Source organism: Pseudopipra pipra, chromosome 1, assembly GCF_036250125.1.
Source record: "Pseudopipra pipra isolate bDixPip1 chromosome 1, bDixPip1.hap1, whole genome shotgun sequence".
Lineage (NCBI taxonomy): Eukaryota > Metazoa > Chordata > Aves > Passeriformes > Pipridae > Pseudopipra > Pseudopipra pipra.
In genome coordinates, this window is record NC_087549.1 from 43,220,848 (window position 1) to 43,234,768 (window position 13,921).

Consider the following 13,921-nt stretch of genomic DNA (forward strand, 5'->3'; position numbering starts at 1 on the left):
CACCTTTGAATATAAAGCTTTTTTTCCCTTCTTTTTTTCACTCAATGCACGTTCTGCCAAATTGATTAAATTAATAACATTATTGCTTGGACAGGAACTTACATGTCTTAGTCCTAAGTGTGTGAAATAACATTACTCTCCTTTCCAATCCTCCTGGAGTGGTTAGGAAAGCCAGTCTTCTCTTGTGCAGTTGCATTATAAAATTGCTGAACAAACCTATTCTGCTGTAATGGGAAGGGACACATTTTCTTCCCTACTGTAAGTAGGTCAATGAAAACATGATGTTGTGAGAATGAAACTGTTTTCCTCCGCCTTCTTCCCCCTAATGGCAGTTTCAAATCATTCCGATTTAATTATGTCTGTAGTGTTAGCTATAATAACATTGTAAGGTTATTAACAACTGATGTATTGGTGGTCCTAAAGTCTGGGATTTGTGCTTCCTTTGTGGGCTTATTTTAGCCTCAGGTATACACATGCAATTCCTATATATAGGAGAACACCACTGCACAGTTAAAAAAAGCCTGCAAAGAAATCTGGATGTGAAATGCAACAACACATTATGAGGCACAGAAATTTAACTCTCAGCTCTGAGATTCACCCTGAGCTTCTGCATCACTGTGATCTCTTTCTAAGGATGAAATTCTATCATCTACTCTAAATTTGTAAACGGCGAACTTGCTCTGAATTAATACTGGCATAAGCAAAGCCAGAGTATTTTCAGTGGAACTATTACAATTCATAGCAACTGGAGACTTCTCTGCATGTGTATCAGGAGGGATTAACCAGTAGCTGGAGAAACATTCAACTTGCAGCTATAACTATCAGAATACTAAATGCAAATTTAAAGGCCACTGGAAATAAAAAAATACACCAGAGGAGAACACCCCTCTCCCCAGTGAGAAAAAGGAAAAAAATTACATTACTAAAGAGAATATAGAATGCCAAAAGTATTATCAGAAGAAATGTTAAAAAACAAAATGGGTGTTGCTTTTCTACTGACTGCCTCTCTCTATTTTAGAACAGATGGTGTAAATTAGTTTTGTTGACATTATCTGAAAAAAGGAAAAAGTAATTAATTCACCTCGCGTAATGCCTGTTGTAAGCTCTCACTCACCCACACAAGCACTCCAAAGGCACCCCTCTGCAACCAAATGTTTGCCATAGCAAAGGTTACATGCTCTTACAACCCACTCCTTGTATCCTTATCCTGAAAACAACAGGCCTGACTAGGACAGTAAAGCTAAGCAAATACAAGTGGGCACCACTGTATCCTCAGTGTGAAATTTTTACCCTATAAAACCCCATGACTTCAAAGGAAACTTGGATTTCAACCAAAGAATCCAATTACATGTTTCAAATTTAGGATGGACTGTCAAGTGCCAGCTGACAAAGTGATGTCCCCAAGTATTTCAGGACAACAATATTTGAGCTGAAATGCAAAGCCAGTTGTTTATGCCTTAACCACTTACCTAAGGAACATTTCAAAATGAGGAAATTATATGATGATTAAGTGCCTCCTGCACCTCAGCAAAACGCATTTCACTCTGCAGAGAGATCTTTGAAACCAGAATGCAGAAAGCATGTCTATCATTAAAGCAATTCCATATGCAGTATTATCACCCATATCACCAAATCATAGGCATGGTAGAAAAGATACGTAATCCACCTCCCACTGTGAGATAAAGTCGGATACACTTCAGCCATGTTTATTAAAGCCATTCCTAACACTCCCAGTGATGGAGACCCCAAATGAACCACTGGTAGTGTATTTCAAGGATAACACTTTCCTTCAGTTTACCTCCTCTTTCTTGCTTCACTTTAGATGCATTTCTTTTTGTCTGTGGCACAGAAAAGAGATTAGTGGCCCACTCTTTGCAACACCCTGTTCTATCTGTGCTTGAAAAACTGCCTGTATCCTACTCACTCCTCAGCAGACTCTTCTTTTTTAGGCCCCCTGGGGCATGTCCTACGGATCTCTGGTCATTTTTACTGCCTTATTCTCCACATTGAAAGTGGTCATCAGTTTCTTTAAGTGCAGTGCTCCAAACTTGTGCAAGTTTCGAGGCCTAGAGTGAAACCACCACAAAACTGAACACAGGACCCCAGCTGAGCACTCATCAATGTGGCCACTGCTACCTGCAGGCTGTAGTTCCATATGCATCCCAATATCACACTTTCCTTTTTTTCCTTTCTATAATGCAACAGCTCAACATTGCCAACTCATATTCAACTGGAGATCCACAGTAACCCTTGTCCTTTCCTGAAGAGGTGTTGTCCCACTGGCTGTTCCCCAGCCAGTGTCAAGAGCTACGAGCACACAGAATCCTCTGGAGCTACCCAGCACCACTGCAGCCTCTGTGCGTCTGGGGAGCCAACTGTGCCTTTGAGATGCCTCCTCATGAAAGACATCGACTCGTGGGTAGTTTTTAATTAGCACACAGTGCAAAATACTGCAAATCCATCAGGCACCTGGCCAGTATTTGCATAAACTTCCCTCTTTTTATTTGCTCTATCCACCAGTAACAGAGTGGAAAAACAAGGACTATTTCTTCCAAGGCTGAAATACCCAATTTTGTGTCCTTGTTCTATATTGAGCCTGTCAGTGTAGATAGTCATGCCTAGTACAAGCCCAAGCAGTCATCTACAATGGTGTACAACAGAAAAAGGATAGGACTAATGACCTGTGAAATAGGTATGGACAGACCTGGCTGGAGTTGCTTTCTGGCAAAGCTTGGTTTCTCTTGGACATAACATAATGGATGACTTATTTAGTACTTTACACACACAGTTACAAAAGCGGAGGCATTGTACACAAGGAGTTTATTTCCACTTTCAGAAAAAGAGAGTGGCCTGAAACATTATCAGTCCATCTTCTTATTTTATATACTGCTTCAATGAAAGTGGATATTAAAAAGTGTAACAGCAAAGATTAAGTCCATTCAGTCCAAGTTACCACTGAGGTATGAGTAACTGCATGTGACTCTCAGCAAACACCTATTCCCCCTTCCATGAAAATATACTGTCCTGAGAAGAGTTTATCTAAGCCTGGAAACTACTTTTCTTTCTTCAAAAAGTCTTTAAACTCTTTATACTTTTAATTCTATTTAGGAATCCATTACCAGACTTAATGTAGATGAAGAACTTGTATTTGCTTGGATTCTTTCAACCATCCACTATCTCATTTGGTTATTTAGCTGTATGATTAATGAAATTGTATTTACTATCACCTACAGTCACATAATTGCTTTTTGCCATCATCATTTTAGCAAGTTTCCTCTGCTTACCCCCACTTACTACTATAAAACTAAATTTTATGGCTGACCTGAAACTTGATGTATCAGGTATTAGAGTCAAGCTGAATATATTATTTATACATTTTCAGCAATTTTCAAAGCTAAAGTTATTGAAAATAAATAGTTTTATCTCTGCTAAAAGAAATATTTTACCATTCTTTTGCCGAGCAGCATTCATTCCTCCATGCTTTCACATAAGAACTTCTGACCTGGTAAGTAGGTACAACTGTTATCTTATAGTCGTATTTCATCCCCACAAAGATAGTTCTCAGGGACCATTAGAGCTTACAAATGCAAGGGATTGCTATATCAGCTGAAGGTCTGCACCTTTGCTGATGACTTTTGTTTTGGACTGACATGGGTCTAAGGAAGACACACTCAGGGGGCTCCTTGCAAGCCACGCAAAACCTCTTGTATTTGAAAATGTGTCTCCTCCAGAAATTTCCTCCCTGAGACTCTGTAGGCAAGCAGAGAAGATGAAGCCAAGGATTTCTGCTGAATTACCACTTCTGGATATGCTGCCAGCCTGCCCTGATCGCTATGATTATATGTTCAGTGGGTCTACCAACTGCAGACCTACAGCTGGGAAGACAACCTAGAGGTTCGGATGAAGAGGCCTGGAAGGTGGCAGAGAGAAATGGGAAGCCAAGATGCAGAACAGGTTGTAAGGGAAGTAATGTGATATATGGCATTATCAGAAGTGGGTTTTTTTAAGAGATAAAACATGGCTTCTTTACAGAATAGCCTGGTAGAGAACATAGCTTGACTTTCAGCTCCATTAAGCTCTTCTTGCATTCCTGTACCAACCAGCATAATACAATTTGTACCTGCATGAAACTGATGTGATTTATTTTCCCTATTGAGACATGCAAATTGATCAAACTTTTAAGAACAAATATGAAACCATAAAACTCCTCACTTTTTTTTTTTATCTGTTTGGAAATATGTTTGATCTGTTTGGAAAGACATTTTGTTGATGTATATACACAGAAAAGTGAAATATTCGTTATTGTAATAGCAATTAAAAATATACATCAAATAGCAAGTGCTTTCATACTTGGATCTATGACGTGCCTTTTTTCCTGGGTTCTAGTCTGCAAAGGACTGGCTAACTTGCCCAGACTAAATTTAATTTCTCAAGTAGGTGAGAAAGCTTTCAGTCATACAAGATAGTTAGGAGTCCATATTAAAAAAGTGACAAGATTTCAGAATAATCAACTCAGAAGTTAAAAAAATGTTTGAATCAATGTGTTGCCTTTGTAATTTAACACATTTTTTAGATGTAAAGTTAGTCATTCTCAAGTCAATTTATAGGAAAAAAGAATGATCTAAAACCAGGAAATGGACGGTATTTCCATATCACACAAATGATACAGTAGGTCTCTTAATCCAGTATAAATGAGGTGTGCATTTAAAAAAAATGGGGGGACAGAAACACATGATAGCTAAGCTGGAAAGGATCAAAGTCTTCCCTGATCTTCTTCCAAGGACAACGTCACATTAGGAATGAACACACACTGACAAGGTAGTAATTACTAGAAAGCATATACTTCCATTAAACAAGATATTTTTAAAATGCAGTAGAGGAAAGCCTAAGATTACTAATTCCATCTGCAGCTGTTACTTGATAATGGGTACTCAAGGACAACTTCACTCCAAGCATGTTCCTCTGTGCTTTGCCTGTGCTTACTTCCACTGTGTTTAAAAGAACCAGTCACAAGTTGACATTAAATTGCTTTTAAAGTCTACTTGCTCACAGACTTTTCTGTCTCTGCTTCATTTTTTCCTTCCTTTTTTAGGTTCCTCTGACTGCAAATGTTCTTACAAATTTACAAGGAGGTATTTCATACCAGACTAGTGTTATCCTTACAATAGATATAAAAGAAAATAATAATGCAGCACTTAGGTACTACTTTTTGTTCCTTGATCCTGAAGCATTTCACAGACCTGGGCAAGTATCACTGTCACCAATCTCAGAAAAGGATATGCCAAGCCCCTTACATGGCTTGTCAAAGATCACAGGCACAGAAGCCAACTTGTTCCCTCCACGGCCCCAGGGAAGGTTATGTTCAGCAAACAGCTACCTCCATGCCAACAAATAAATTAATAAATTAATAGATAAAGATTAATTATTTTCACTGCTTTCCTATCTCTTTATTACTCAGAGTATAATCCCTAATTCAAGTTTTATAGCAAGAGACCATGTAATTGGTTCAGACACAGGAAACAGACGGTAAAACTCAGTTTCCTGTAATACCCCCTGCCAGAGAGGATGGTTTTTTCAAGACTATTAGGTATTAGCCATTCTCTCAACTACCACAGCTGCAATTAGATGCATTTTTAAGCATCCTATTAGTGGGAAGGATTGCTCTGTTTCCAGGTAAAGTCACTGCATACCGTAATAATTAGCCAGGAAGTACTTTATTCCCTGATACACCAGGAGCCAGAATGAATAATAAGGGCAGGAGAATGAATAATAAGTGCAGGAGGTCTGAAAACACTTGGACTAGCAAATTCCCTGGGTTTCTGCTCATGGACTCAGAGGTGATAACATGGCTGCACAGGACACCATAATTGCATTAGTTTTGGGTTTGGGTGGTTTTGAGTTTTTTTACAGAATTACAAAATTACAGAATTGATGCTTTCTACAGTGAGCTGCACTGTGTAAAGCACTGACTGTCATACTCTGCCAAAACAAATTAGCTGCTGTCACTGGCAGCAGATTCATTAAGACCCAAAGGAAATTGTATCACTGTAAGCTGCTTCTATGTACTTTTGAGCTCAGAAAAATACCATTACATCGTCAGGGAACCCTGGGGAAACAGTCCTTAAACTCCTTACCAACTGGTTCCTGATGACACCCCTATTTTCGTGTTTATGGCAAAATGATAACTGCAAAAAGCCTGAGGATGAGGCTAGAAGAAAAGTTTTACAAAGGAAAAAAAAGATCATGACAGAAAGAAAGAAAATGGGAACCATGTACAGTAATTGTAAAGTCTAGCAAGGAGGGATTTTTAACACCCATAAAGTGTATCCCTGGCACTGGTTTTAGCAGTTTGCAAAGAAAGAAGTGTAGGATTTATTAAAGGAAAAAATGTTGCAAACCCACATTCACCTCAGAGAGCATAGTTTTTTTGAACTCTCATGACAAAGTCACAACTTAATGGTAACAAAAAGGGAGGGACCATGACCTGCCTCCTCCACAAGCAGACACGCTACTGGCTGTGTCAAAGCAGCGCTTGTCCTGAAGAAACACCAGTCAGCTCCTTGGAGCAGGAAAGCATGACATATGCTAGTGATGAACACTGTAATAGCATCAGAGCAGCACCTCAACCACTCACACAATACCCAAAACCAAGAGGCACCAGCTTCTGCTATAGTCTTGTGCCCTCCTCTTCAATATTCTGTCCCTTGCTTATCTCCTGAAGATCAGCACCTTGATGATCTCTCCTCTCTCTGCAGCAGCAAGAGGCAGGGTCCAGGGGCAGGCTCCCTCTCATCTTCCCATCTCCTCTGTCTCAGCAGCACTTCTCCATTTTCCCCTCTGTAGGGTTAGTGGGAACCCTGGGAAATGTGAGGGAGAAAGGGAAGGCTGCAGCAGGTAAAGAAGTCCAGAAGATCACAGAGAAGAGGGTGTCACCATCCCTAGCAACACCTTGTTACAAAAGCCTTTAAGGATGTGTTGTCTCCTTCTCTCCTTTCACCTTCCCTGCTTCCCAACAAATCCTAGTCACCTTAGGAGCACAGAGCTAGGTTGGGAGAAGAGGACAGGGAGAGAAAGAGGGAGAGGAGAGGGGTCCTAGTCCCTATGTCATGCTCTGATAAAGCTACCACACCCCAAACAAAAGCCTCAGCAGTATCATGCTGCCATGTAGTACCATTAATCACTGAACACATGCAGTACCACACTCTCTCTAACCATGAAAAATTCACCCTAACAGCTGGCCAACGATTTTTTTCAGCAAATATGTCAACATTATAATAATTTAGAAATTGTATCAAATACAGCAATGTTTTCTATGGAAAAATATCAGTCTATTGAAGATTTTCCATTTATTGCCAGGATGACTGGAAGATGTTGTGGATTAGATAGGCCAGAATATACTTTTTAAAGTCAATCCAATACCACATAGCAGTTACCCTGGGAACTCCCTGTTCCTGGGTCAGATGCTTATTCCCTTCCAGCAGTGATGTTTCTCAGGCAGCGTCACTTCCCAGAATACAAAGCATGCTTCCTTGTGACAAAGCTCTCCAGTGCCTCTTGGACATTTAATTATGGGAGAAGGGTCTCAGATAATGAAATGGGAACATCATGCTCCTGAACTATAGCTTCTGAAAAGCAATACGCTGTGGTAGGGAAATGCAATTTAATTTTGAACTGACTCAGGAATTTCCCATGGAACATTAATTCTATTTTCTGCTCACCTCTGAATGTCAGTCTATTTTTCTCTTTCAGTTTAGGAAGATTATAAAAGGTGCAGAGAGCCCCTACTTCCAAATACGTGGATTCTTCTTCCCTCCATGGGGAGTCCATAGCCCTGGGGAGGGTACATCTGAAAACAGAAGCCCATTGTGTCAAGCCTTATCAGAGGTGATGCCTAGTGGGAGGAACTGCTACCTAGATACCCAACACAGAGAGTAATAAAGGTATTTCCCTTCCACCCCCTTCTGATTTGCAGGGGCTCCTAGAGCTCGCACAACTTGCCTGAAGCTGCACAGAACCCTGTGCAAGAGCCAGAAGCTAACTGCATCTTTACCAAGCCCCACTGCAAGTTTTACTCATCTTGACAGCTTTTGTTTCAAAGGTCTTCCACTTCAATACTAAAACAAATATTACAGTAATTCCTTAGTGTAAGCAACTGTTGGCCTGGAATTTAGCATGGGACTGAAGTGCTGAGCTAGTCCGAGCTAGTTAAAAGAACATCCAACTACTACAAATTATAAGAGAACTGACTTGAATGTCATTTCTCACACCTGCATCTGTTTTTTTCCAGATTTACCTTAAAGGTTATCTACTTCCTTCTTCTCCATCTCCTACACTTAACCAAACAGAAAACACTTCACAGCAAATTTGCTCAACCAAATATAACCAAATGCTTTGCAAAATTTGGCCAAGTTGATCAATAAGGACAAACTTGATCAAATTCAAGAAAGATACCAAAACATATCAGTCAGACACATCATCTTTCCTTGAAACAGAGGACCTGTTTTTATTTTAATTCACCCAGTTCCACATATTTTGCAAGACAAAGACTGCCATTATGTGAGTCTTTTCAGCACTGATATCTCTAACCAAAAATGTTAGGCACTCCAGTTATCCAAAGACAGCACCTATTTCCTATGGTTATTATGGACAGTACTAACACGTTAGGAATTCTGAGTATGTTTGGGTGAACTGCCACCGAGTCCAAAGTTAGGAGCTCCTCTACTATGATGTAAAACACATGTACCCAGAATAAATGGCAAAAACGAAGTCAGTATTTAGGCGACACTCACTCAAAGCACAGATTCAGATGAAACTCTCAGACTACAAGTTTTTGCTATATAACAAACATTACATTTAACTTCCCACAGAGTTTCTGTATTTAAAAATTCTTTTGGATGTAGGAACTTCACCAGAAATTTGAGAAACTGCCTGAAAAAAACATTGATCAATGAAGCAATGTATTTGCTAGATACTGAAATTACCTCTGATAAGTTCTAGAAAAAATATGATAGCCTGAATCTTTTCTTACTCACAAATTCACTATAAGTGATGACAATCAGGCAAATGCACACATTTTTAAATAACTGCTAGATGAACTTTGTTCAGAGAAAATGAGAGCCAAAATGTTAAAAAAAAAAGAAAACCAAACCAAAAAGACCCTTAAACTCCAAGTAAAAGCACTATTTGGGAACAAACAAACAAGAAGGTTAAATTTAATTAACCCTGTGTTGTGTTCAAATTTACCCATGAGGAAATAGTTCCTAAGTGAAACCATGGCCCAACAAGTAAGCAAACATTGATTACATCCTCTCTAACATGGAAAACAACTCGCTTTTCAACTTTGTAACCATAAGCAGCATTTCAAACAGTATGTCCCACTAATGAAAAGCAAAGCTTTGTAACAAAACTCATCTGATAGGAAAACGGCACTCCAAACTGTAATAGCAAAATTCTTAAAGCCCAAGACTCCCTATGAATGCCAAGAAAAGGAATCCTGTGAGTTAATTTCACTGAGGAATAAAGTTCCAATGATCCATATGGAGAAATGGTGGACAAAATCGCCTGGGAAAAGCATTACTTAGGTATCCACCTCATCCTAGAGGAACTGTCAGAGTGCTCTGAAAGCAGCAGGAAAACCCAAAGAAACCACACCAGCAAATGCATGCGAAGCCAAGCTTCTTACTTACCCTACTGTATGCACCATGATCTCTTTTGCCACCTTAGTAATTCCAAAGTATCCAGAACGATATTATTTTTAAGAGAATATTAGAGTTGTTAGAGGAGACAGAGGCAAGCTGACAAGCAGAGCTTTGTGAGAAGCCAGGCGGAGAGGGATGAATTTAAACCCTGGCTCAAGATGCTGTGTATTCTGCGTCTATCTTTAACTTCTAAGTGATTTGGTTTCACATTCCTCTAAAGTCCTGCTGGCAGATGCCTTCGTGGAGCTTTACCAATCGCAGGCATCCAGCCCCCTCCCCTCCTCTATCCCTCCACCTCCCTCCCTCCCTCTTCTTCTCCCTCCCTCCCGAGCCTACCACTCCACCCCCATCTCCCCATCCCCACGTCTCCTCACACACACACACACACACACACACACACATATACAGGGTTGGCTGGCAGGATTTCACGGCCTTCCAGCCTCAGCTGCCCGCTGCTGGGAGCCAGCAGCCTGGCAATTAGCTCGACATGGTGCCTTTGGAAATCCAGAGTGGCTCGGCCTGCCTCTGCTCGGTGCAGAGGCACCTGAAATTACTGCTTGTGCCCACTCAGGCAAAGTCCCTGAGCCAGAGCATCGCCAAACGACTTGTGGTCCAAAGTGGCCCACCTGCAAAGCATCTTCCACAGGGCACCCCAGGCACAACCTGGAGGGGCACATGGTTGGGGCAAGGCAGCAATTCACCCTCTGTTGGACAACGCTTCTGCAGAGACTCATATCTGGATGCCTGCAGCACTTCTGCCTGCGCAGGGGGCTTTACTAAGCATGTACAAACAAAAACCCACAAACAACCTCCCCCCAAACAAACAAAAAAAAAATCCCACCCAAAATATTACCAGATCTTGAACAAAAAGCTTCTAAAGTTCCACTCTTAGTCTGTGGCTCCTTATAGTAAGAATGCATTGCAATGTTGTCCTGACTCTGAAGTAACTAGACTACAGATTAGTGGCATCATTTGAGGTGACCGAAGTGGAGAAAAAGGTCCTTCCGTGTAAGCCAGAAAGACAGTATCCCTACCAGAGACTGACAGAGTCCGTAGTGTTGACACAAACCCCCGACTCTTAAGATCAGCCTTTTGAAGCAGCAGTTTTTAATGCACAAATGCATATTCAGTTGAACACTGCTTGCCATCAAGTCTGCCTTATCTCAGACATGGGTGGGAAAAGAACAAGCCACAACACTTTATGTAAAACGTATGAATTATTGAACACTTTCAGTTGCAACAGGAAAATACCAATTGACAGTCACACCAATTCAAACAGAATAACATGGTAAATGTCTCTGGTTTCTTAGAGTCTTCAGCCTTTGTCTGAGCTGCTGCCAAGAGGGGTTTGTACCCAGGGATGCAGCCAAGCAAGCAGTGAGCACAGGTTTGGGCAGAGGAGGCAAGGTCAAGCTGTGCCCAGAATCATTTAGCTAAAAACACATTTTGAAAATGCCTTGCCAATGTTCTACCTGATGAGGCATTACAGTTTTCAGAGTGCCAGTGTTGAGAGGCTGAACTGATTTAGTAGTAAAAGTGATCAGGCAATTACTTCAAGCTAACGAAGGGAATGGCTCAAACTTGGAAAGGCCTAAAGGATGGTAAAAAAATCAGTTGAAGGGCTGTATCAGAGTGCACATTTAGTAACCCTGCACATCTTCTGCCTGCTTGATAACATATATATAAATACTTACATTTGAAACATATATATAACATATGAAGTTTGATGAAAAATAGTAACTTCAGTCAGTCCCACAGACAAGAAGGCAAGAGTCCTCTTAAACCTGGAGAGAGTACAGGTTTGTGGGCATGGAAAAGCTGCTAGCAACACACAAACATAAAATAACAAACTGTCTGACAACTCCTGAAAAGTCGAAAGATTTATTGTGAATCACTAACCTTTGTTACTATTAGCAAAGCCAGACCTCAGTATGTTCAATGCCTGCCTTTCAGAGCTTGTTAAAAACTCCAGCAAGAGCAAAACACGCCGTGGACTTCCTGCCAGATAGGGAAGAAGTCACTTCACTGCTTTGCCTCAGGACTGCTGATACAACAGTTCAGGATGTGCGTCTATTATTCAAGCTGAGGAGCTGCAGTGAACGGCAGAAAAGCTGCCTTGCCTGGCACCGCTTTCAGATAGAGCCACCTCTAACACTGCCGGCTTACAAATCTTTCAGAGCAGAGAAAATCAGAGTCAGTCTCCCATTCAAACGGTGCAACTTCATATAATGCAGTATGTACCTCAAGTAATTTTTTTTCCCAATTGTTTGTAAAGGTGTCAGACTTGAAGGGCAGTAATCACTAGAAGCAGAGACCAACTGTTAACACTAGGACTTAAAAAGCACAGTGCTTTAGATGCTCAGAGAGACAAAAGAACAAAGAAAACTCTTTGTGCCTTTGTGGCTGAGGGCTCCTTTCTAATTAGGGCAACAAGGAAGGAAGAAAGAAGCTCCCCACGGCAGAAGATGCGATGGACAAATGTGGTGATTCAGAAGTGAAGTCATGAACAGGAAGGATTAAGGCTGAGCTGTTTATAGGACTCCAGCCTACCTTGCTACCTCTAGAGAGTGCTTAAGTGTTAGGAAAAACAATGGCAGGGAAATCCACAGAAGCACATTCAGGCTTTTATCTAAATTTGTGTATTTCCCTTAGTAGATATAGGGGGAAAAAGATTGGGTTTTGAATCCTCTGAAAGAACACTTAAACTGTTTGCTTCCCGTGTCTCTTAAAAGGTTATTTAAAAACCTAGGACTATGAGGGTAGAGGGAGCTTTGGAAAACGATGCTGGAAGTTACGGGGAAACCTTGAATGTCAACATGGACAGCATGATCCTAATCCCATGAATGGGATAGTCAGAGGTCATATGTCCAAAAACTGTACCACATTAGCCAAAGGAGAAGACAGGTGTCCGGTTTCCTCAGATGAAGAGCTGTGCAATAATACCAGTGTCTAATGCGCAACATAAAGTGTACAGCTGGGAGAGACTTACCACTGCTCTTTCTCTCTCAGCAGAGTCTATTGCTTATAACCATCATCAAATGCAACAGATTAGGGCATTAGATTTGAGATATATGAAAACACATTAATAGAAAGTTCTTGTGGAGGAGTGGGAGCTAGCTGGCATGGGAACAGAGGAGGGAGCAGCAGGGAGGGGAGAGTAATTTGGTACCAGTGTCAAGTGTAAATAGGTAACATGTTTGGAGCCATGTGACTTCCTACCCATTCCCAATTTAGCCCAGTGCCTAAGAGGCATGATGTGTCCCTTCATGTTTAGCTATTTTTAATGTGCACAGAATTTGCTCTTTGTCCCCTCTTGTCTGTCAGTGTCTTGGATTCATTAGTCTTGGCAGTCTTAAGATTTGGGCTTACTGGGACAAGCAACATCTACCCTACGGGCTCAATCCTTATAAGTCTGACTCAAGAGTATTTCTTGCTCTTTGGAATGATCTTGTTAACCTCCGCAGATGATTTCAGCACAGGTTTGTTCGAGAGTAAGAGCTTCGGAGTAGGGACTGTAATTGCATTGACAGGAACGCAGTTCCTGCCCATCACAATGGATCCAGCACTGTTTATTCAGTACTACTCAGTCTGCACACCCCTCACTGCCCCAGCCTACCTCCAGCCATTCCTACTCAGCTATGTGGCTACACCAAGAGCCCTCTCCACCATGGTCCAACAGGCAGGGTTTGGCCAAGTGTTGACCCATGTGTTGCTTTTCTCCTGCCTATGACTTTTTTTATTGGAAGAGATAAGGAACAGCTATTGAAGCGGGTTAGGGCAGGGGGCTCTTAGTGGCCGCCCCCCAGCACCCACTCCCTTGCTGCCCCACAATCACACAGCCTCGAACACAGCAGGGTACATTTGCCCTGGAAGGGAACTCAGGGGAGTGACACGGGCTCACACAGGGCAAAACACTGCCCTGGTCTGCCAGTGTGGAGTCTGACTTCTCTAAGCACAACACTCTTACCATTTCTGTGAGGCTCACTGGATAATGGGAGGAAGCTCAGCCACTGAAAACGTTCAGATAGGTTGGTTCTACTATTTACAAATCATATGCGAATTGTTTGGATTCTAGCTAAGCACTAATGAAGTAAATGGGGAATGCACTCTGTACATACTCTGTGAGCAGTTTTGCAGCAACAAAGGATTTTCTGTGCTGGTTTTTCTGTTCTGGTTTTTCTATGTTTCTGTGATTGAAGCTATAGGGAAAGAAGGGAGATCAT

General features: G+C 41.4%; 1 protein-coding gene across 9 annotated transcripts in view; it reads right to left on the reverse strand.

The window, feature by feature from the left end:
- Positions 1 to 13,921, reverse strand: part of DTNA (dystrobrevin alpha) — a 226,237-nt gene that overhangs the window by 172,211 nt on the left and 40,105 nt on the right. For 2 of the 9 annotated variants that reach the window (XM_064653761.1, XM_064653768.1), the window contains exon 1: positions 9,687 to 9,852. The exons of 4 other annotated variants lie outside the window; for them this stretch is intronic. In XM_064653761.1, the coding sequence (XP_064509831.1) occupies positions 9,687 to 9,703 (17 nt within the window). In that variant the 5' untranslated portion in view covers positions 9,704 to 9,852. Of the gene's footprint in view, positions 1 to 6,729; positions 6,858 to 9,686; positions 9,854 to 13,921 lie in introns of those variants that run through there. 3 more of the 9 variants (XM_064653819.1, XM_064653775.1, XM_064653906.1) reach the window with 3 other exon arrangements.